This window comes from Bombus terrestris, chromosome 9 (assembly GCF_910591885.1).
Source record: "Bombus terrestris chromosome 9, iyBomTerr1.2, whole genome shotgun sequence".
Classification (NCBI taxonomy): Eukaryota; Metazoa; Arthropoda; class Insecta; order Hymenoptera; family Apidae; genus Bombus; species Bombus terrestris.
In genome coordinates this window covers 1,512,460-1,536,154 of record NC_063277.1, presented here as the reverse complement: position 1 = coordinate 1,536,154, position 23,695 = coordinate 1,512,460, and the positions used below count along the sequence as shown (strand labels likewise).

The 23,695-nt window shown below is 40.0% G+C and overlaps 4 protein-coding genes across 5 annotated transcripts in view; all 4 read left to right on the top strand.

The window, feature by feature from the left end:
* LOC100649963 (longitudinals lacking protein, isoforms A/B/D/L) overlaps nucleotides 1-11,466 on the top strand; it is a 159,508-nt gene extending 148,042 nt beyond the window's left edge. The window contains exon 7 of one of the 2 annotated variants that reach the window (XM_048408686.1): nucleotides 10,113-11,466. In XM_048408686.1, coding sequence (XP_048264643.1) covers nucleotides 10,113-10,525 — 413 coding nt within the window. In that variant the 3' untranslated portion in view covers nucleotides 10,526-11,466. Of the gene's footprint in view, nucleotides 1-722; nucleotides 1,091-10,112 lie in introns of those variants that run through there. The other variant, XM_048408688.1, reaches the window with a different exon arrangement.
* On the top strand, nucleotides 1,095-3,243 carry LOC105666028 (protein suppressor of hairy wing). Its single transcript, XM_012311460.3, has 2 exons — nucleotides 1,095-1,230; nucleotides 2,639-3,243. Exons 1-2 carry the CDS (start codon nucleotides 1,197-1,199, stop codon nucleotides 3,016-3,018), a joined length of 414 nt encoding a protein of 137 aa, XP_012166850.1. The 5' UTR covers nucleotides 1,095-1,196; the 3' UTR covers nucleotides 3,019-3,243.
* On the top strand, nucleotides 7,320-9,550 carry LOC110119579 (zinc finger protein 350). The gene is made up of 2 exons (XM_020864727.2): nucleotides 7,320-7,534; nucleotides 8,578-9,550. Exons 1-2 carry the CDS (start codon nucleotides 7,459-7,461, stop codon nucleotides 8,880-8,882), a joined length of 381 nt encoding a protein of 126 aa, XP_020720386.1. The 5' UTR covers nucleotides 7,320-7,458; the 3' UTR covers nucleotides 8,883-9,550.
* Nucleotides 11,467-15,876: 4,410 nt separating the features above from the next.
* Nucleotides 15,877-23,435, top strand: LOC100650814. Its single transcript, XM_003397378.4, has 2 exons — nucleotides 15,877-16,652; nucleotides 18,637-23,435. Exons 1-2 carry the CDS (start codon nucleotides 16,545-16,547, stop codon nucleotides 18,928-18,930), a joined length of 402 nt encoding a protein of 133 aa, XP_003397426.1. The 5' UTR covers nucleotides 15,877-16,544; the 3' UTR covers nucleotides 18,931-23,435.
* Nucleotides 23,436-23,695: the final 260 nt, after the last annotated feature.

Sequence of the window (23,695 nt, the reverse complement as noted above, 5' to 3'; positions counted from 1 at the left end):
TCACTCATAGGTTCAAGCTAACGCATCATTTGGCTTCGTGTAGAAGAAAGCGGGAATACTACGGAACGATATAAAATGCTGCCTTGTATATTACATTCGTCGTACTAACAGAAAACACGGAGAAACGAATACATAAAATTTAAGCCTGTGAAAACTTGGTGCAGTATGTATTATAATTCGACAGCTAACTCCTGGAAAGCGACGATTAAATTTTGAAGCAAGGCAAGAAGACCTAATGGACATTTTACGGGGGAATCTTAAAGCAAAAGCGACAACACAGCTGCGGCGTTGTATAGTTTTTACACAGTTAAATAAATACATGTTTTCCTCTACATAACGATCGCGTTTCCCCTGCTTACAATTAGTATTATGTAAAAAGATTTTTTACGGATGCAAGATACCATGTTCTTTTACGTATTACCTTCTCAACTTTAAATAACACGTTTATTCTTTTGCTTGCTTTTTTAAGGGCATTTCCGCTCTTCTTTATTATATCCTTCTTCTCCTGTCTTATTTGATCGTTCTCCACACATCCAAAGCTGCACTGACCACGAACACTCGTGGTGAAAAATCCAACTTCCCAGGGACATGGCACACTTAAAGCTCGTTTAATTCTCGAATCAAGGGAAAATATTTTTTCTTGCTCATCTCGTTAAGGACGAAACTATAACGGATAAGGACGCGAAAGCTTGACATCTAACGAATGAATCATTTCGTTTCAGGGCTTTTGGCGACAATGCTGTTATCACAGAATATACAACAACCGCAGGACAATAGCGATCCATTGTGGGTACGTTACCCGGGAATGCCTTACAACCCGAACAGAAATCGAAGACGAAAAAATGGGAAGGATAGCGGGTCGAAGTACGCTTGCAACAGGTGTGGGAAAACTTACAAGGCCACCACGTCTTTGAGTCGTCACAAACGACTCGAGTGCGGCGTTGTACCTTGCGAAGTTTGCCCGATATGCGATAGAAGATTCAAGCACAGATTCGTCTTGAATTCGCACATCGTCGGATGCCGAAGAAGACTGCGACACATTGTGGAGAAAACCGGTGACTCGCCGGTATTCGCCAAAGAACGGGAGTAGCTGCTCGACCGCGATTCCCACAGTAGTCGCGACGGATCGATTGCGATCAATACGCTAAACGAATCTTTTCTACGAACGGCAATCCTTCCCTTCTGTGAATTACATCATGTGGGAGGCATGCAAATCTTTGATCTGGAATAGTTAGTTTGAATTTTATATACGCATACATGTATCTTATGATTAGATTCATTTTAAATTTGATTCCGATCGAAAATTTCGTAATTGTTCGATGGTTCTGTTTCCACTCGAAATAAATCGTGTCGAATGAGATCTTTCTTTATACTGAGGTGATGAGCGTGATAGGTATAGAAGAATCACTCGGTATTGTTTAACAATAACTGTTTATTTGCTTGTGTTCGTGGTATACACTAGCGCGCCGAAAGCACAGTACAATTATCGGTTCAAGATTACAAATTCAAGCTCGGCGCGATACTTCACGCGGTGGTTCAAGTCGAGACGATTGCACAGATGTCGTGGAATTCAGATTCGCTATTACGTACGACTGCGGACGAACAATTCAGATAGGCGTCTTCCAACTTGCCTCGCGGCTCGCGATAGAACAGAATGAATTTGTGTCGCGATGATGCTCCTTAGGAAAACTGTGTTTGGGTGTGTCTAAGGATACGGGATCATCGGATTCGTTAAGAAAAGTGTTAGTTCAGAGAGTGAGGGAAATGGACGTCGCTGTTAATTGGCTAAATCGTGAGTTGGTTGTTGGAAAGGGATGACAACTGCCCTTGAGAGAAAGTTGCTAGCGAGGAGCGTCGTACGTGAGGAAAAGCAAATTTCCCGTAGTGGGTGGTATGTGTAGGGACTATTGAGACAAAGACTATTTGTTCCTTTAGAGAATCTTAGCTGCATGAATCCTAAGATTTATAGCGGGTCCTTAGGCTCGCTGTAAATATTCGGTGAGAGTGTATCGACATCTGGCAATCATCTATTCGAAGGGTAGAGTCTTTGTGTGGCGAGGCACGGGACAGAAACCGTTGGGAAGTTTGCTGTCGAGTGTCGCTACAATACAAAATAGATTTGCTATTAATCTATCATGTAAATAACATTTTGGATACGTAACGGGAAAGGTAACGGGATGTAATTGTATAAGAAAGAACCGAGGTGTACGCTGAAGATGCACAATGTACGGAAATACTATCATGTCCATTACATTCCGTATACTTTGTTTCAACGGAACGGATACCAAAAAAATGTTTCAATCGTAACGCTTTATATCTCACCATAACGTTTTATATGTATCGACAAATAAACGAATCTGAACGATTAAAACATAATTATATTGACGTACATATAATCGAACGGCACCGTTTTCCACCATTTCTGTTACTGACAATGAAATTGATTCTCGTAATTCGTGTTCCTTTCATCGCACCAAATCAAATGCGATTCCTTCGATCACCTACTCGATCTGCCCGAATTCGCCCAATTTGACCGCATACTTTTATCTAACCCTGTTTCGCGAAACCATTCCTCTGTCCCGAGGTATTTCCTCCTTTGATCTAATGTTGCTTGTTCACCAATGTGTTACTTCAACAGGTGTTCTATCGAAGAGCGTCTGGAGCACTTTGAACGATTATCGAAGCAGTTCGATGGACGATCTGTTGCTGAAAGAAAGGAACTACAACGATGCGTACTACTATCCGTGTCCCGTGCTCGATCCGAACAAGAAACAACCGCTGCAACAGCAACAGCAGCAGCAACAGCAGCAGCAGCAACAACATCAACTACAACCACAACAGCTCTTCACCTGTGCGCTTTGCGGTAGAGAGTATACCTGGATGTACAGTTTACGTCGACATCAGCTGCAATGTGGCAACAAGGAAGCGAGAAACAAGTGTCATTTTTGCTCGAGAAAGTTTTACAGGCGCGACAGACTGAAAGAACATTTGCTGGCTCATCATCCAGACTTGATTTAGAAAAATTTACTCGTACAGATGCTCTCCGTCAGTTCGAAATAACTTTTGAGTTTGTATTTAAGTTCACTTTTCTTTCCTTTTCGATTGTACATCGTCCCCGTATATGTCTCGTACAGCGAAATGTATTTTGCGTGAAATCCTTCGATTCAATAAAATTATTCATACTTGAAATGCTTGTAAATTATGCGCGTATAAATATCAGCAAATATAGATGTATCCAATTTCTCTAGACTCTTGCCACTTTCTCCCACGTTATCCTCCTCAATAGGTTACGACGAATTCGCAGTAATCGATGTTTCTCGTATTTCAGACGATTCCAATCTGATGAACGAGTTTGCTGCTTTTGAATCCAAGGATATCAAACTGATCCCAGAAATGATTAAACCACGCTTGATTCGCGGGCTTACCTCCTTGCAACGTTACATGTGCGGAGAGTGTGGGAAAGGATATTCGTGGATGGCTAATCTCCGCAGGCATCAAAGACTCGAATGCGGGAAATTACCCGAACATCACTGCAGAATATGTCCAAGGGAGTTTTATCGAAGATACGAATTGACAAATCACTACAATACCAAACACACCGCTCCTTAACTTGTCGACGATCCTACGCATTTTTAACCTATCGAGAGCAAATATCATCATCTTCATCGAACGTTCCGCGTTCTTAATCGCATTAAACACTCTATACGTATATGCTACGCTACTTCGCCAAGTTAGTAAACGAAGGGACAGTGGGCTTTATATTTGAGTAGTCAGTAATATAGTAATATCACTTCCTTTCTCTTTTCACTTAATCCATCTATCTTTTTACACTTTTGCGTAACTTTACTCGATGTGTTTATTCTTGTAACTAGAATGTAATCGACGATTGTAATTTATTTGTACCGTATCAACTAACAGTGCAGTATTGTTATACTAGTGTATAGTATACATGTAAGAAATCAGTGACATTATTCCGGGCTCCTGATGGAAAAGAGCTTTATAAAGTGGTGGCACAATGTTTGCTTTCGCTCCTTATAAAATGATCTTCTTTATAACCACTAATCTTCTATGTTAATGTAATCTGTCTCCGCTTATGTTTGAGCTTTGCTTTCGCTCGTTCTCATCGATTCAGTCAAGCTATATTTCCTCTGCGACGAATTTGATCGATGTCTAATTAGAAATCACGAACGATTTGCTTTTAGGAAAGCTCGTTGAACGTCCTTCGTATCGTACAAAGCAGTTGTCATCGACTAGCAACAAGACGAATAAACTCTGCGTTTCACGCGTTTTGCCGGAGCTTCGCGGAGGTTAGAGAAACTCAAACGAATGGTTCAAGTACTGCTGTCAAATGTTATGAATGCGTTCTACGTGGGTAGAAATTTGAAACTTTTATTATAGCCTTACTCTAATCGAATCTCGAATAAACATAATCAAGCTACCTGACACGGGCATAGCATATTTTTCAATTTTGTTACGTTCGATCAATAAACACATCTGGCTCCGCAACAACACGTTCTGTCTGCTGTTCTTTCAATGTGGGATAAGGCATGAACGCGACGAATTAGCTAGGAATAAGTAACGAATAAGCGACCTACGGCAAAAAAGAGAAAGGTGTGTTTCGCATCGGTCGAAATCGATTCTACGCCATGCCGTTTACCGCAATATCGTGGAAACACGATGAAATTAGTATATTTAGGTGATTACTGCCACCGAAGCAGTAGTGAAAATTTGTATCTTTTCCGATGCATGTATTGTCTTGTGTTTCGTACGATCAACCGACTAACAATAAAACCCACGTAATTATATTTGCTAACGCGAACCGTTCGTTCTTCGCAGGGAAACGAGCGGACTTGAGCGATTGGTTCGTGAAGCAGGAGAACGAGTACGAGGAGCCGCAGACTCTGTTCGAGTTCGTTGCCAGCAGTTACGATTTGGCGGAACGAAAGAAGGCTGCAAAGAGCGTGATCTGCGAGGAATGCGGCAAAAGCTTCTCGAGGCTCGACAGTCTTCGAAGACACGAGAAGAATTATTGCAGAGTAAAGGGAGACAGAATGTACTGCCGCTTTTGCGGCAAGAAGTTCGCGAAGCCGCTCTCGCTGATCTCTCACGTGAAATCGGCGCATTCGACTCTCTTTTTAAAATCGCAAACATCATAGGAGAACCTCGTGTATCAAAAATACTGAAAGTTTCCTTTAACAAATTGTCACCTTGGTTTTTCTTTCTTTTGGCCGTTTCCCATTTTTGCGATTCGCTTAAAACGAAGTATATAAAATTTATATACGTTGATCGTATTACGCGTACGATCTTTCCTATCTTTATCAATCGTTACCACAGTTATGGATTAGCTCGTTATAAAGAAGATTGAGGGGGGGAAGAGAAAAGGAAACGACATATACGCTCTGTACCAATTCAACGTTTTCATCTTTTCAAATAAGTGCCACTGTGTTACGTACCTTGTTATACATTCTATATTACACAAACCGTGAAGTCGCGTTACCTTTATAAGTATTTGTTGTTAAAAACATTACATAATATCGTATAGAAAGAGGAAGGAATACAAGACAATTTACATTAAAGAACATGACTATGATAGTCTGGATTTTCATCTATTTAGAAAAAATACTCTTGCATCGCGCTACAGTGGTGCTTATTTTCTATAGAATGGTAAAATTCTATCCTATCGGTGTAAATGGTTGAAAATCCACGGCATCAAATACTCTAATAACCATCGAAAACGAAGCAATTAGCGTAATATCGCAGTACGATAATTGTAATATTTTGCTTTGTGATATGGTTTTTGTCAGAAAAAATTTCACTTTCATGCGCTATGTACGTGTGTATATGTATATCGACGATGCTGTAAATGTATCACAGTAAATAACCGCGAAATTAAACGCGTCCATGAAGCTAGTGTTTCTTGGTATGTTCGAAATTGAATAAAACGTTTTTCAAACGACACTCTTTAATCTCCGCTCATCTATTCGATGAACTCTCTCTCTCTCTCCCTCACACACACACTCTCTCTCTCTCCCTTTCTCTCTCCCTCTCTCTCTCTCTCTCTCTCTCTCTCCCGCTCGTTTATAGTCGTTTTTCCGATCGCTAACGAAGTTAGTGATATTCGCGTTATAATCAGCGAATAGTCACGTATGTCAAGCTTTTGCTGAAAGGCAAGGTGAATGGAAGGTAATTTGACTATAACGAAACACATGCATGCTTCTCCCTTTTTGAGGAAAACTAGCGCAACGAGGTGCTTGCGATCTCCCATTTATAACGAAGAAATGGTATTCTTTGCAGGTGAGAAGTCGGAGAGCTACTCGGAAAAAGAGCAAGAGGACGACGCCGAGGTTTGTGAGATCTCGTTTCACGGACAGTTAGCGATGAACTATTTGCTCTGTGACTCGTCCATCTTGAATTCCATGGAATCGAGCGTGCTCCGGAAAAGCGTGAAATCTCATCAACAATTTCGATGCGACGGTTGCGACAGAGCGTACACGCGAATGGACAGTCTTAAACGGCACCAAGCCAAATGCGATGCGTCGTTGGAGAAGCTGCAAGAGGAAGTCGAATGGCTACATCGACAAAAGTTTTATTGCAATCAGTGCGGCAAAGGTTACAAAAGATTGGACACGTTGAGGAGGCATCAGAGACTCGTTTGCGGTGACAAAGACAACGCGTCTACAGCTACCGATAAACCGACCGTTTAATAAAAAAAAAGCGTGCAGACAATTTTCTTCTGACTTTGAGACTACTCGGAACCTTTGTCGTTTCGTGATTGTTCATTTCTGATGGCACGAGAGAATGTGAATTTTCTCCATTTCAAATGGAATTTTAAGTTATCGAAAGAAACTGTCGAATCGCATTTGATCGATGCATTTCCTTGTTTGTTTTCTTTTTTTCTCGTTCTTTCTGTTTTCTCAACACGAGAAAGAGAAATGTTTTTCACGACTTTGTTCAATTAACATTCTGCGAAACTTATACGACCTAACGGAAATGTTCACGCTTGTTTATTTCCATGCAATTTGTATTTGTATCTATATTTATGCGTCAATTAAACATAGAACAAACACTGGAAACATTCGAAATTATATTACATTGCCTTTAGTTTACATGATTCGCAATAATTATCGCGCATGAAACGTGATCGCTGCCACTGAACGTTTTTCCCGCAGGTATCGAAGATACGAGAGATTACAGCGCGTTATGGGCGCTGAAGAGAAAGGCTCGTAACATCGGAGAAGACGAGGAACCTTCGTACTTCCTTAACAAATCGTACATCTCGGAAATCGGAGGATCGACGACTCTCGCGGGCGGTATGGATCCACGTTACGAATCCAACTCTTGCGTCATTGCTCCGTTCGTGTGCCTTCATTGTGGAAAAAGATACAAATGGCAGGATAGCTTGAGGAGACATCAGAGAGTCGACTGTGGGAACAAGGAGAAGAAATTTTCCTGTCATCTATGCAACAAAAAGTTCAAGTACCGATACGAACTACGGAATCACGTCGATGCTTACCACGATCTATAAATCCGCCAGGTGCTAAGTTTCTCTTTTTCCATTCGAATCTTTTCCATCGAGCGATTTGACCAGCAGCCAAATATATCGCGCGTGTCTATAAACATTTTTATATTGCCGATAATGTTTTCATTTGATGTCTGCCACGTTATATGGAACTTGATAAAGTTATTCGACTGACACATGGTTACACACACAACTATATGTGCGCGCGAACCACAGTAATTTAACGTGTACTATAACGACCGTCGATAAATCACACGCATCTGATGCGAATGTTCTTTTCAACTATTTAGAAAAATTCGTCGCAAAGTTACGTCGGATAAAGCTTATCGAATAATCGTTAATTACTAAATTCTGAAGTTGACGCCTGTTGGTATTTGTAAACGGGAAAATATAAATGGCTTGTCATGTAGATTTACGCAACGGAGGGAGTAGACTCGTTCGTACACTTGCCGCTTTTCAAGTCTCGCAATGGGAGTATATCGGTGTCTGTATGAGAACACAAGTAGAGAGTAGCGACTTAAGAAAATCATCAGTCTGTGTAATATTGTAGCCGCGAATTCTATGAATTGAATTTCATAATCGCAAACCACAACGAAGAAATCGGTTTTTGGCATTCTTTCCGTTCTTTCTACCTGTTTTCCATTTGAATGCTTCCTCTTCGAATGATCGATCGATGATTATTGTACCTACGTGCGATCTGTTGCATTTTATTTTCGTTTAATAAAGTTGTTTCAATGTTTTATCTTATGTTATTGCTCCTGTTCAACGCTTCGTTCAGTACAGAATATCTTAAGCGGCATTTTAACGAACCGATTGTAAAATCGACGAAAAATTATAGAATCGCGTCGTTCAGCTATCGTACTTGCACCAGGCGTATCGATCGATATCGTTTGACATTTCCGTAGCGTCTAGTATCATCGATATGATTGATCGTAAGAACTTTTAACAGGTTGAAAAAGTGCTCGATTTACGCTTCTAAGATTCTTTCACTATTATTCACTCTCGTGTAACAATTCGGCAATGCTGTCTAAACGGTTTATTTGTTTCTTGAATTTCAGATGGCTACTTCTCGTTGCAACTGCCGTACGGTTTGCCATCGGGATTTCAACCTTACGCGGCCAGCATGAATTTACCGCAAAAAGATGAAATGAAATATTTGCGCAATGATGACAACTTGATGAATATTTGTTTCGGTTGTGGCAAGAGGTACAAGTGGAGAGACAGTTTATTAAGGCATCAAAGGGTTGAGTGTGGTAACAAAGAGAAAAAGTTTTCTTGCAAATTGTGTCCGAAAAAGTTCTATCACCAGTACAAGTTAAACGAACATTATCAGGGGCGACACAAGATACCCAAGCCCCATTAAACTGCATAAACTTTAGCGATCTTTGTTTCACGAATGATTTTTAGAATATTTTTATATCGATATTTTAACCGGCGAAACAAAAATGTTCCTCGAGAATATACTATTACGAAAATACTCGATGTGATTCTCAAATTGTCTTTTTATATCGACAGAGATAGTATCTCAAGCCGATGAAGATATGTTAATCGCAACAAGACTGCTTTAGAATACGTTTGTTGTACCGCTTTAAAAATATTATTTCTCTTATCGCCGGTTTCTTTCGCAGACATAGATCGATCAGATCTCGTCGACTAAAACTGAACTAAGTCATAATCGGTTTCTACTTAATAGCGTGTAAGTACGTAACGATAAATTCCTATACCTGAACGTATAAATACTAGGAAGCCGTGATAAGAATGAATAAATATGGAGAATTACAATTGTCATTATATTCTTTAATGACATCGATACCATCTTAATCGATTTCAAGTATAACAATGCCAATAAATCGCAAGTTGCTGTTCCTCTCTTTCCTATCGGCCTGTTGTCGTCGAATCGCTTGTTCAACATTGTATCCGAACCGGCGACCATGCTCTCCGTTTTGTGAAATAAACTGAATTAGAAAGAAGAAAAGAGAAAGGTGGAAAATCTCGGTGAAGTTTATAAATGTTGCAAGTAAAGTGTGGCTGCTTGTATAAAAACTTAACGTGCTACTTAATCATAACACGAAGCCTTGTTTGCGGTGAACCTAAACCTCGTATATGTGTCTGTGTCGATTGCCAGAAAAATCAACTTCATATTCGTAACTAATTTTATGAGACGGGTTTTACATTTGCTTAATAACACGCGCCATTGAAAACGTCAGGAAACGTAACAGAATCTTGAAGATAAGCCGCGTTCGACGATATTTGGACATCAAACAGTAATACAAGGGCGTAAGCGATCTCGATATCTCGTTGAATCTCCATGTCTAAATAGCACTTGGAACGCGTCTTACGTTCAGGAATTTCGAAAATTTGATCGCAGACTCGATAACTGGAAACGAAAGGATAGAGCTGGTGATTTAAAGCCGCAGGTAATCGTTTTCACGGTGATCGGTTAAACGTACCACGATTCGTGCTTTGCGTGTAAATCCACTTTCGCGTAATTCACGTTTCATCTCTTTCGAACGACTATCGATGTAAGAGAATCGTCGACGAAACGAATAGCGGACAACGCGGAACGATATTGATTCTGTTGTCTATTTTCTAGAACGCAAGTACTCACCAAGTGCAGCGATCGAATGGTATTATCGATACCAGAGCTTGTATCTTCGTCTGATGGCGGAAAGTCAAGCGACGGAGGAGCCAGGTTCCGACGGTAACGAGTATTCCAGCAAGATACAGCGTTCTGGAAATTGCCTAAACGACGTCGTTGCGTCGGGGAAGATGTCGGAGAATGGATTAGACGAACCATCGTTGGGAGGAAATCACGCGAATGTTCGCGATACTTCCAGCTACTCTTGCTCGCGTTGTGGAAACGCTTACACGAGGCCTCACTCCTTGAACAGGCATATTAGATTCGAGTGTGGTGTCGAGCCGCAATTCGAGTGTCCCATATGTCACAAGAAGTCGAAACACAAGCACAACTTGCTTCTGCATATGAGAACTCATCAGAAACCTTAAGTACATTTCCATTAATCAGTTTACAGAAACGTTAAATATCTATAGCTTGAATTCAACGGTGATCTCGAAGGTTACTCGTCATTGTGTTAATATTCGACTGACAATAGTAGACTGACTTGTTGCCATTTTTCTGTTGAATTCCATCAAATTATAATATGTCCACTACGTGGTAAACGTAGTAAGTACAGGACAATATAGTAAAGAGTAAACGAGACAAAGATGAAACATAGGTAAGATGAGTCGAAATGAAATCAATGAACCCTTATTGTATATATACTTATATATACGCATATATATGTATATATAAAATATATTAAAGGAAACAAGGGAGAAGTTTGTTCGAGTATACACGCATGTACATACATACATAGATAACTATGGGCATCGATGAATACTCACAATTGTACGATAAAGAAAATAAATATTTTGTATTTACGAAAAGTTATCGTATCTCTGATCGATTTATTATCGATCTCTTGTTACATGTGTTATTACGTCATTAATTTTCGTATCATGAAAATGAATAGCAGACCGTGAAGATTTCGTCGTTCCAAATGTTCATTCAATAAACGTTAACATCGTTGAGAAATCGTGTGTAATAGTCAAACAAACGGATGTATTCCACGGTGAAATTGTTCTTCCATAGAAATGTTGATAGTTGCATGCGAGAACTGTTCTTTGCGATTGGTCGTGAATATCGTTTATAACGAACGTACAATTTTGCGCGAGTGTGCAATCATCTTCACACGATTATCTAAATTTCGTTGCGATCGAGAGGAAAGGAACACGTTTATTTTGCCATAGCATGGCTCGATGTAAGATCCTCGAATTCGTTGTATTCTTTCCCGACATTAATATTATTTTGCCGTAAAACGCTTGTTTCTCTACTTCCGCCACGTCTTGCCAATCGTTGTATCAAATGCGTGACAAACGTTTCATCGTGTGCTTAACAAAATGTTGCAGTTTGGAAGATGCTGAAGGATTTGGAAGATGGGCCACCGTTTTTGTGTCCGAAATGCGGTCGTACTTATTCCCACAAGTGCAACCTAACCAGGCATTTACGGCTGGAATGCGGCGTTGGGCCAAGATTTCAATGCGCCTGGTGTAAGAAGCGATTCAAGCATCGACATCACCTGCGGGATCATCAAAGAATCCACCTCTATTCCAATTGCACGTTTGAATTGCGAAATTGAAATAGTACTCTCCCTATATCTATACGCTTGCTTGTTTTTTTTTTTTTTTTTTTTTATATATATATTTCACGCGATAGTCTAATTATTCGATTATTTATTTATTTATTTATTTGTATCGGCTTGGCAATTAAGTGATTGCGGATTTTGCCATTAGGTGATATTAACAAAGTCCGCAATCACTTGGTTGCCAATCCGATATATCGTTTATTTATCTGTTTTGTTTATGAAATCGTCCATTCGTTAGTTTAAAGGAGACATATCGTTGTAATATTTTTATTCGAATCGTTTGAGATATTTTTCCAAGGTGCAACATGTACAAGTTACCTAAATGCAATATTTTCTCGTTAAAGATATATTTTCTCGTTTTCTAATTAAAGCATGGTGTACCGTTATTTTGTAAGTTCTGCCGTGCAATGCTACTTGTAATTGTTTTACGCCTCATTGAGATCGCAATATTCCGGAGGAAAAGAAGAAGAATCTTTTCGTAAAATTATTAATTAACCCTTTGCACTCCTGCGTCGAGTGCGACTCGATATCAGTTTTTATCTCAGGAGCTCCTTTGTCGCGTCCCACTCGACATTCTTTCGTGTCCGCATATTTTCATGAAACGTGAGAAAGAAAAACAGGTTTGCATCCTGGACATTCTTTCAAGGTATATCATACACTTAAAAATTACGAAACACAGCGATAGTGCGAATAAAAGTGGTATCCCTTTGAGTGCTGTGGGCGCATATACGTGTCTGGCGAAAGCTATCGTTGTGGACTAAGGACATATAAAAGTGCCCGGCATGGACTAAGCACGCATGTATGGGTTTTTCAATTTTTCCGAACACCTACGCAGAAGTAATACTATTACGTTTGTGTGAAATAAATACAAATGCATTCCTTACGGCAGTGAACAAATGCCAATAGTGGCTCGTTATCGTCGAAGTAGTTACCACTTGTCAGAAAATTCTACATCTGGTTTTTTTAGTTTTCTCAAGCACCGAATTTTTCACACGCAACTAAATTATTAACTTGTGTTATATTTACTAAATTTAGTTTTCTAGCTTATTGTTTTCTAGTTTATTACCCAAATTCTAGTTAACTGTAAATTTCGATGTTTATAATAAATAATTAAAAATAACTAAAAAATAACGCTGTTGAATCATTATAACTTATTACGATTTACGCTTTGAATAGTCAATGAACAGAGTTCGGTCTAACGAAAAAGTATTCCGTCCACAGCGATCGTCAGCGCTAGACGCGCGCCGTCCGTACGGACGGCATAGGCCGCGAGTATTCAGCGCTCAAAGGGTTAAGTGAATTTGTTTCTTCCTTCGTTTATTTAAATTGTCGTATTTTTTAAGTAAAGTAAATTTCGAAGAAAACGCTTAAAAGCGTTGGAAATTGTTGCTAACGAAATTGAAATAAAATTCGCAGTGCAAAGGGTTAAAGGTACACGGGGCATTTAACAGAAATAAGGAAACCGAGAAACAGAACGGTATCCATCGGTATGATTCGAGAATAAAATATGAAATTCATTTCTCACGGTAAATTATTAAGGAAATAATGCCATTTAAAAGAGTGTTCAATACGGAAATACATTATTTTTATGCGCATCGTGTATATAAATAGCTCAAGTACTTAAACCAACAATTACTTAGAATCATCCGACTTGGCATTAAACGATTGGATATTCGAAAATTATCCTGTTAAATATTCAACGGTATCTAAGAAACGCAAAGTTATTTATTCAAAGTTACAGTACTTTCGATGTTTGTGATCGGTGTGATTGTCAAGTCTGTGCCAAAAAAGAGATATTAATATAGTATTTGCTAGCGTGTAAGTCGTAATTGTACACTAAACGTAGACGAGATAAATATATTTGCACAGAGAGAGACTGGAATGTTAGGCGTATAGAGGAAGAGCCAGGTGGCCCTAAACGAATCCGTCTCAAGTTTTTGTAATTTGGTGCTTCTTGCGTATTAGCTTATAGATCACCGAACTGTGCGAACGGAAAGGTGTTTCGGAAAACAATTGCAAATACCTCTTAACCGTGCCAAAGATACGCCCCCTAGTTATTATGTTTTATGAAAGATCCACGGGAAATGACAGAAGATGGTATTTCTTGATATCGCTGTCGTTAAATGATAAGATAATATTCGAAAATGTATTTTCATTGAAAGAAAAGAATGTAGCGATTTTACGGAGTAACGATATTGCGATCGTGCAATATAATAAAGTATCATTTAGCCACGTCGAAGAAGTATAGCGTTGAAAAGAAAAGTTTGTAACAGTTTGACGATTAAAGCGATTATAACACGCCGTACGAAACGTATCTGTTGGTAAACGCTTCTTTTATAATACGCGTATGAAGGAAAGAAGAAAACATAACTATTTTATCGTAATATGATAATATAGAATTTGCTTACTTTCTGAGTACCGAGTGAGAAAACGATGCAATTTGTCTGAGAGCTTCCGAAGATCTGATCGCGGCGATACTAACACTGCAAGTACAAGATTACACGAGTCCTCAAAGTATCTATTCGCGAAAGTTTTCTTGATGATATTACTTGAATGAATTTCCAAGGAATAATAAAAAAAACAGTGTTTAGTATCGCTGTAACAGTATCGACGATTATGTTGAAACTAACAATAAGCCAGGTCTTACAGTTCCTTTATTGTCCGATGTACGAACACGAAGCTACGTACTATCTACTTATAGTTAAGGAAAGAAGAAGAATTTACGAAATGTTAGAACAAAGTACTGTTGTCTTTTATAGAGGCAAACGGAAGCAACATAGTTATCGAATATATCGCGTACCTATACTTTCTTTCGGTCACTCAACAACAGCACGAAACAAACGAATTGCGTTTATTTAAACCAAGATCCCTGTACCTTTGCGAACGAAATAAATTTACTTTTTACAAAAATGACGATGCATGATCATTTTACGCCTCTGTATTATTTATAACTGTTGGAGTCATCGTAGTTTCAAAAATGTAGAAATTCAAGTCGTTACGTAACAAGTTAGACCAAATTGCTGACAAACGAGATCGCGTTTGCAAATTATTGACTGTATATGCGATATCTAGATCTACCATATTTCTATTGTTACAATTTATGTTTTCTTTATTCTATTGTTTTTTAGTTCAATAAAAGTTCGCAATCACGTAAATAATGCTAAACATTGGAAAAGCTTGTATTGTATTTTAACATATATATAATACTCTTGCGATAAGTTACCATTATTTTTACTGTTACGTCTAGTAACCGACGGATGATACGATACCGACCGTAGATACGTGCACTCGATACCAACAGTTGATCAAGATATAAAACGTATTTCTCTCAATTTTACATGCAATTTACCAGCGTAAAATACATTTTTCTGATTTGATCGGATGGTACGTTTGTCATGTATCATCGCGCATCGATCGATCGGTAAAAAAATGATCGCAAATTAGGTAGAATTGGTATTCTAATATATATCTATCGCGTACCGCGCAATTTATTTTAATATTGCATCACTATGCGCCAGCCAATTATTAACGTTCAACGATTATTAGCGGTTTGTTGTACGTCATTTCGCTACTAGGATGAAATTACGTCTCAAGGTTTCCGAGCGCCAGCGTCAGCGCCAGCGCTAATGGCCAGTAGTATTCCGTATCGAATGAAAAGTTTCGAAGGATATAACAGGTCAGAAATAGAAGCTGGCAATTCCTAATTATATCGCGAAAGAGAAACGGATCGCAATGGATGAACGTGCATCGCACGTGTACTTACGTATTTGGTATCTGCGTTTGAACGCGATGCAATTTGCCATAAGGCGACCTTGAGAGAGCGGAAGAAAACAGATTTTTGCAGGAAGAAGCGAAAGGGTCGAGGACAGGCCAGAGAGGAAGCTGGGTGCTCGTTAGGTCGAAGCGAATCCTTTTCGGAGGGAAGGAGACATTCCTACGCGTTGACGTAGATATATATCGAGATCGGGGCAACGTATACGTGCGATCCAGCAGGAACCCCTGCCAGAAAATCAATCCGGGACGTCATGCTGCCGTGTGTATCAACATTGGAAAATCAATGGTAACCCGTGACGTAGGAGTCCCGCCTCAGAATGGACCAATAGGGTCGGCCGGTGATCCCCACCGTGGCAACCTTTTACACCTACCTACACGAGCAGCAGCGTGCTCATTCCGTAGCAGACTACCGCATCGACCGGACGCGCGTGATCGAGAACGTTGTTGAAAAGGCAGCACGCCGAACTACCATAAAAAACGACCAGCTATCCGTGAAAGCGTACGACGTGTATGCAGTTTTCCAGTCGAAACAGTAGCAACAGCGATTGGGAGGATCAGTTGGCAGCGGTACCAGCAACCACAACAACCTCAGTGACGAGTCATTGTTGTCGTCGACGACGGCGTCTATTTGCTCTATCGAAGTCAGAGAATCTGATCGAAACGAACACTGCGCGAATTTCGCATCGACTCGATTTCCAGACGAAAAACCTAAACGAAAAAGCGGATTCGAATCGCGACAAACGTTTCGTGAACAGAACGAACAAATTTGCACACGCGTTCCGAAAACTGACTCGTCAATTCCCGCTACAAAGAGAAATTGTCTCGTCGATCTGGTGAAGGGAGAGCACGCAGTGGTTCAACGGAATCTCTTGGAAAAACTATCGACGTTTAGCGACGCCAGGAACCGTCTGGTTTGAACTTTCCAGAAAAACGGAGCGAGAAAGACGACGGCTAGGTATAGTGCTAGGTGAAAGAAAAGGAAGGCAACTTGCCGCGGAATAGAAAGAAAGAGAGTGTGTGCTCGGTCACGAGTGCCGGCTATCGAGATGGCGTTTATGATGCCCGTTATGAAAAACGAGTGGGACATTTACAAGACCAACCGCAGTCGTCGATCTTCCGAGTGTTCCAATCCTCAGGCCTGTCGCAGTAGAAAGGTGAGTGGTTTATTTGTTACAAATCCGCCTGAAACCGAACCTACAGAATCGAAACGAACGGAAAGAGTTGCGCGTTCCGGTAACTCGAAGTTGGCGCGAAATTTTGTTCGCACGATGTGTATTTGATTTTCCATATCGTTACGGTAAGTTTCTCGAGCATTCGTTGCGTTTTTTGGTTTGCGAAAAAAAATTTCCGTCAGATAGCGATATCGCGTGGAAACGATATTCAAAGACTCGAGAATATCGTTGTTAACTCAAGCACGTTGTTAACGCGTGCCGTATCCGAAATGCATTTCATAGATCGCACGAATTTCGATCACGAATATTTCTCAAGCGTGTCATATAGATACGTAAATACGTACAGCGGCGGTCGGAAATAATTTCACGGTCAGGCAGCGAATGGTCGATTACGCGCGACGAAAGTGACTCGACGACGGATACGAAACATTCCGGCGTTTATTGTGGCACATACGTACTTCGTGCGCGAGGTAGTCGGATTGTCGGCATTCTGGTAATGCTGACGAAGAAAACAGAACTTTTTCGCGAGGAAATAGTTTTTTTCGCGCGTTCGCGACGCGACGTTCGTAGGCACATCTTTGCTACGGCGTGATACATGATTGCGCAACGTTTGTTCCTAATTTCGTAACGCATCGCGTGCGATAATCTTTCCGATAGTATCGCTTTGATCGCATCGCGAAATCATAACTCGATCTATCATCGATAAGGCTATTTAGCTATACTTCCGGCGTCAAAGGCGAAATTCTTCTCACGTTTCATCGCCGGTCTTATCTTTATCGCTTTATATCCTTCTAAATTTTACACCATCGATTAACGTTCCTTCGAGTCAAATCTTTTCGTTTAAAAACGCATTCGTGTTTCGCCGATACGTGTCGCTTTGAATCACGGCGATATCGTCGTAGTCGTTGTGGTCGGGCAAAGTTCGAGAAATGTAAGCGTGAGACCTTGCTATAAATCGCATGGGGCTGTGAACGCGTTAACCGATAATTACGTGTGTATGTATGTTGGACTCGATGGAGCATTTAGCCGAGTTTCAACGACCCGTGTTAACTTTCGACTTACACGACATTGTAGTGAATTTCGTAAAGCTTTCGAAATATTCGAATCAACGAAACTCGGCTGGCCATGTGTCGGCGTTTTTGCGGTATAGCATGGACCGTTTGATCGGATGCTAATTCGTATCGGTCGTAGAGCCACGCGCGAACCCAAGAATCGAGCCAGTTACTCTCGTGATAAGAAATTACGTAATCGCGCGTAACCGAAGTACGTGAATCTGCGGCGAGAAATTCGTCGTGTCCGAGGTTGTGGCGCACGTGCGCACGTGCAACATCGATTACTCGATGCGGCGTGCTTGATTGCGAACCACTGTTCCATCGTAACGTTGCATCGAGGGCATTCGGCCTTGTCTGCAACGCAATGCAACGCTAAATTCGCTTCGCGAAGTACACGGCAGAAACAATACGTCGATCGTTTGCCGTGTTATATCCAGTATGGGCGACGATCGGTACGCGTTGCCTCTACGATTCTATCTACATGCCGAAATATCTACTTGCGTTTACCCGTCCGGTATTCCTACCGATATCGTCGACTCCTCGTGCCTGCTCTTCGAGTTTCTCGGTCTAATTTTCAACCTCGAACTTTTCAAACGCGAGATTATCAGCGAGGACTTTCCATCAGGAAACATGCGCTTTCGAGAAGATTACTGGCTAAATTTCTCCGTTGTTTTTGTTTCGGAAAATTCGAAAGCGCATACGCGTAGCGTGAAATTGCAAAGTATAGTGTAGAATATAAGAATCTTGTGAACCGAGTCGACCGCAGAAGATAGGACCAGATAGAAAGTGAAAGTAGTAGGTATGCAATGGAGTTGGCGCGCGTTTCGAATCAATATCATCCGATCGATACGTTTTTAACGATTTCCGTGAGAACTAAGAGTAAAGAATTAAGAAGCGATTCGTTTTGTTCGCAGGTTTCGGAATGTTCAAAATCCGAGGGTCCATCGCTGTCTACCTCGCCAGGGTCAGACTTTCTGACATCGCCGGCTCACCGTTCCGTGCCCCTTACTTCCCGGCATTTCTCGAGAACGTCCTCGAGGGCGTCTCAAAGCTCGTTGCAAAGTCCGAGCAAGAGTACCGGTTCGTCTCCGCCGAAAACCGGCAGCTCTAATTCTCTGAACAAGTTCCACAATCGGCTGGTGGACAAGTTGAAAAGGTCTTTGAAAAAGGCTGACGATACCGCTGAAGATCAGCGAAACTTGTCGTGAAACAGTCAGGCGGTTTTGGGCCGGCCACCGATTTCCGGCTCGAAACCGATCGAGATCCGACGTACCTCTGCACCCGTTACCACGTCCGCAACGATCCACGAGGGGGTGGTACGATCCTGTCCGGATCCGCCGCCTTCGGCGTGGTAAAACAGCACGACAACAACAAAAGTAACAACGACAGCAACGGGAATAGAATCGGACGAGCCGTAAGAAGAAAAAGTTTCCCGTGATTCGATTGCCAGCGACGACGATGATGATCGATTCTTGGAACAGTGGCATCTAATAAGAAGGAGCGAAGGACCACAAGCACCGGGAACGAGCAACAAGAAGGATCCAGTGAAAGAGGTACATAATCACAATGGAATTCGTCGTTATCTACGTTATCTACGTTGGCGCGTACGTTGGACTGCGTTTATTTCGCATTCATTTCGCGTTCATTTCGCGTTCGTTTCGTACGCGTATAATTGCATAGTTCGTGGCCAGTCGGGGTCGGTATAGGATCTTAATGTCCAGACCTAAAAGCTAGTTCCTTCATTGTACATATATTATTGCGCGTATAAAATCTCAGAAACAGCTCAAGCGTTACACGATCTTCGCTTCTTACTAAAATGGTCAAAATTGTTTCACGCTCTGTTCCTTTTCTCTCTCTCTCTCTCTCTCTCTCTCTCTTTCTTTCTCCTTCCTCTATTTTCTTTCTTTCTCTTTTTGTCTTCCTCTCTTTCTATTAAAGACGTAGCTAAAACAAAGTTGTATTTCGTTCGAGCTTCTTCCTACTTCTTTGGAATTTATTTACAAGATTCTTACTTTCTTTTTGTCATTCGTGTAACGTCTAGCCAATCAAATGGTAACTGTGGTAAATATGTTTTTAAAATATTAGGGCAAGCAGAAAAATGGGGTGACTATGACGTGGCGTAAGTCGCGTCCGAGTCAAAGGAGTTCCCGTAGAGGTTCTCGCATACGACAACCGGAAACGCTTGTTTTCATCGTTAAGATTACTTGCTGCCTCCAAAGGGAATGTGCGTGCGTATATGCGAAAACTGCGAAAGGGTATACGAATGCGCATTATATACACGTACAATATAGGTGAGCTAGTGAGAGAACGGAGCCTAAGAAAAGACTTACTTACTTTAATCGTATATGTGTATATACACGTATATACACTATCGTTCGAGCGACATTAACTGTACTTATATGCGTAAATATTTATTTGACGCTTTCGTTAAACTTCGTCTCGCATAAAATTTAACAAACACGCGACCAAATACATTGTCTTCGAAACGATGCACGAATATACTTTTTTTTTTCTTTTTTTTTTCTTTTTTTTTTTTTTATTTATAAAACGTTGGTCCCGCATGGAAAATTGCTTATTTCAAACTTTCTTCCCGATCGATCCGTTTCTGATTTTTTGAGATTGATCTCCCTTTGGTATCGTTTCGAGGTAAACGTATTTGCAATACATACGAGACTTATTTGCTAGTTTATATCGCAAAAAGGATACATTTTTTAAAGAATCCTCGCAGTATGTATCGAAGTGTATCATAGCGGTTTTCCTTTGTCCCGCGCCCGAGGTACTGGATTTTGCTGTTTTGATTAGTCGTTACGAAGCGTTTGTTAAATTTCTTTATAGTATAATGATATATTAGTTGCGTCGAGATAAATGGTCAAGCCTGTTACTTGTTATATGTTGAATAATCTGTTTGATGAATAATCCTGGAATAGAGAAACGAAAGTATCCTCGAAAATTGGACGCAGAACGACGTCTCTCCAAGACATCGAATGAAATCGTAGAGATACTTTTATGTGCAATTCTACAAATACTAATTATCTAAATTAGATAATTTCTTGATTATCTGAATTCACGTTTTTTCCTATCCTTCTTCTCTTCACCTTTGCTTTTATTCGATCGTCTCATACACGATGGACGGTATTGAAAACCAAAGAACGGTACGATTGAAACGTCCTGCTGTTTCTTAAAAAAAATTAAAGTTCAGACAGAACTTTAACGACGATATAATTCGAGCAAAGTTACAGCAACGTATCGTTCCGTTTCATAATGATTGAACAGTATTTAATTGCGTGTAAGATAAACAGAAGTTTGTTTTTTATATGTGTAATACGGTGACATCGTCTGCGTCCATCTATATATTACCGCAATTTTCAATTTTTCGAATAAGATGATCACGCGCTTTCCTTATCGTTTTGCGAAATTACGAAGTGGGAGCAATTATATGATACCGCGTGTAACTCTGTGATACCGTAAGCTATAAGGTAGAATTATTTTGCAACAATCATATAAAAGAAAAACAAAAAAATAAAAAAATGGAGGTAGAAGTTGGGGAAATGTTATTGTTACTACGAAAATTCGTACGAACGCTTCGATTCTCCGTCAATCAATGCGCGTCCTTTGATAGCAACAGCGACGAGTTCTTTCCTCGTTCCATAACAATGTTGATTCGAACGAGAACATGGGGTCAAACGATTTTTCCTTAATTTTCGATCGAACATGTTTTCGGGATTTATTTATTTTCTAAATAGATATCGTTCAACGTTAAATTCTAAAAGATTATCAAATTTGATGTGAGAAGCACGTCGCCTAATTTTCAAGACGATTGTCCGACAGTTTTTCTTTGTATCCCTTTGTTTCCTTTCCTTTTTTCCTTTTTCGTTCCTTTTTCTTTTCAGTGAAAATGCGGGGTGAACGAGGAAAGAAAGAACGAACGAAGGAAAAGACCAGATGCGATAAGAATGAAAGGACTAATTCAGAAAAATTGCCGTTATATGTAAGACTGCTTTAGAGAACAGAAAAACAATAGAATTACCGATCTGATGGTAAAACGTGGTGCTTGACGAAGTGTTGGGACGCGCGAAGGATCGAGAACGTTGCACGAACCTTGGCGAAATTTCGTTCCATCATTTCGTTGATTGATTTGTACTGATTAGGAACAATGGTGTTATTAGAATTTAGAGATTGACGAGATAATACGATCTATTTATTACGGCGGCCTCGGACCGCGGAGTAAACGTGGATTGGATGCTTTGACCTCCCATCTTTTTGTATATAATATTTTTCGCGTTGATTCGAAATATTTACATAACATTTGTTACTTTTCAATTCGATTTATAAAACACTTAGCTGTACGTATCTCATAGTTTATCCGTTTCAGCTCGATCCACTTTCATTCTACGGTCACAATGTTCGCGCAACTATAAAGCTATGTGAATATATACAAATATATTTATATATATTTGAATATGTACATACGTATACATCGACACACGCACACGCGCTTGTTGCGCGCCTGTTGTGTGCATATATACATATACATTATTCGACAATTTGACTATTTTTTGTATAACTATTGCAACTGCGTTATGGTTATTCGTTATACCTCACTCGGGACATTTTGAGCTGATTTTTAGCGCGTGGCTGAGGAGATGGGAGTACGAGTCATGGGAAAATGGTCACGAACAATTTCATACGAAAGTACAAATTGATAGTTTTGGCTTGGATCGAGCGATAGAATCGAACGTAAATATCAGAAACTAATTTCTATCGCGTTTAGGGATATGCGTGGTGAGCTTTATGTTGAAACGTATAGGTACTTTGCGTACCTATTACGTACCTTTTACGTATTTACTAACGTATACTTTGCGTATAATAAAACGGCCTGAAGAACGCTTTTGTATTATAAGTAGAATATGCTCGCCGTTTCATATTTTGTCTAATATTTTTGCATTGTAGAAGCAGAATTGTCGCTTTCGCGATTCAAAACGACATTATTCGTCGGTATACATAGTATCGTTGATCCCTCAATGACTTTCTCCTCAACCATGACGATTGAATGTCACTGCCAAAATCCCCAGGATCGCATAAAAATATAGCATCTATATACATACATGATAGACTTGACGAGCGGCTGTTGCTTTTTCCGCGGCAACCTGTTCGTTTTCTGCCACCACAAACCTCTATCATTCTCTCGCTATTTTTCGATCTTATGTTGTGTATTTATTTTTTTTTTCTTTTTATAAAATAGCAGCTTTTGTTATTGAAAAGCCCGTAACGCTCGTTCTTCAACGTAACTTCATCAAGAATGAAATGTCGGGTACATCATCGAGCTTCTTAATTTCTCAAAATTTAAAGATTGAAAAAAGAAGAAATAACAAAATATACGATACTAAGCGAACATTTGAAATTTTTTGTCAAAACCTGTTATCAATCTTTTTTCTTTTTCTTTTCCTATTTTCCTTTTCTGGACGTATGTACGTACATGGACGTACAAAATGGAAAAGAAAGCGAAACGACGGGTGCACATTCCATGAATATAATTATACATGTATAAAATAACGAGTCCGTTAGCGTTTGTTAAGACATTCGAGTAAGATATTACAGGCGAACATTCAAGATGAATAATATATCTAAAGTTTGAAAGCTTACAATAGACTCGGTTCATCATTATCATATATCGTGATTTTTATGTCATGTTCAATAAATGAGTTTCAAAGTATTAATAGAGTATTTCTTAATTTCCTAAAGTATTTTTTCAAAGGAAAACCTGTGACAGCGAAAGTTCCCACAGCTTCTTAGGATGCTCGCGTAATTTTTTCGTATTGAGTCACGCAACAATTTCAATATGACGACAATTAGTTGCTTAATACGACGATGACACGTGCAAAATAGTATTTGATATTCGAGTTACGAATGAGCAATCGTTATGACTCATGATTATATAGAATTTTTCAAGTATGATTTACCAATATTATCGAT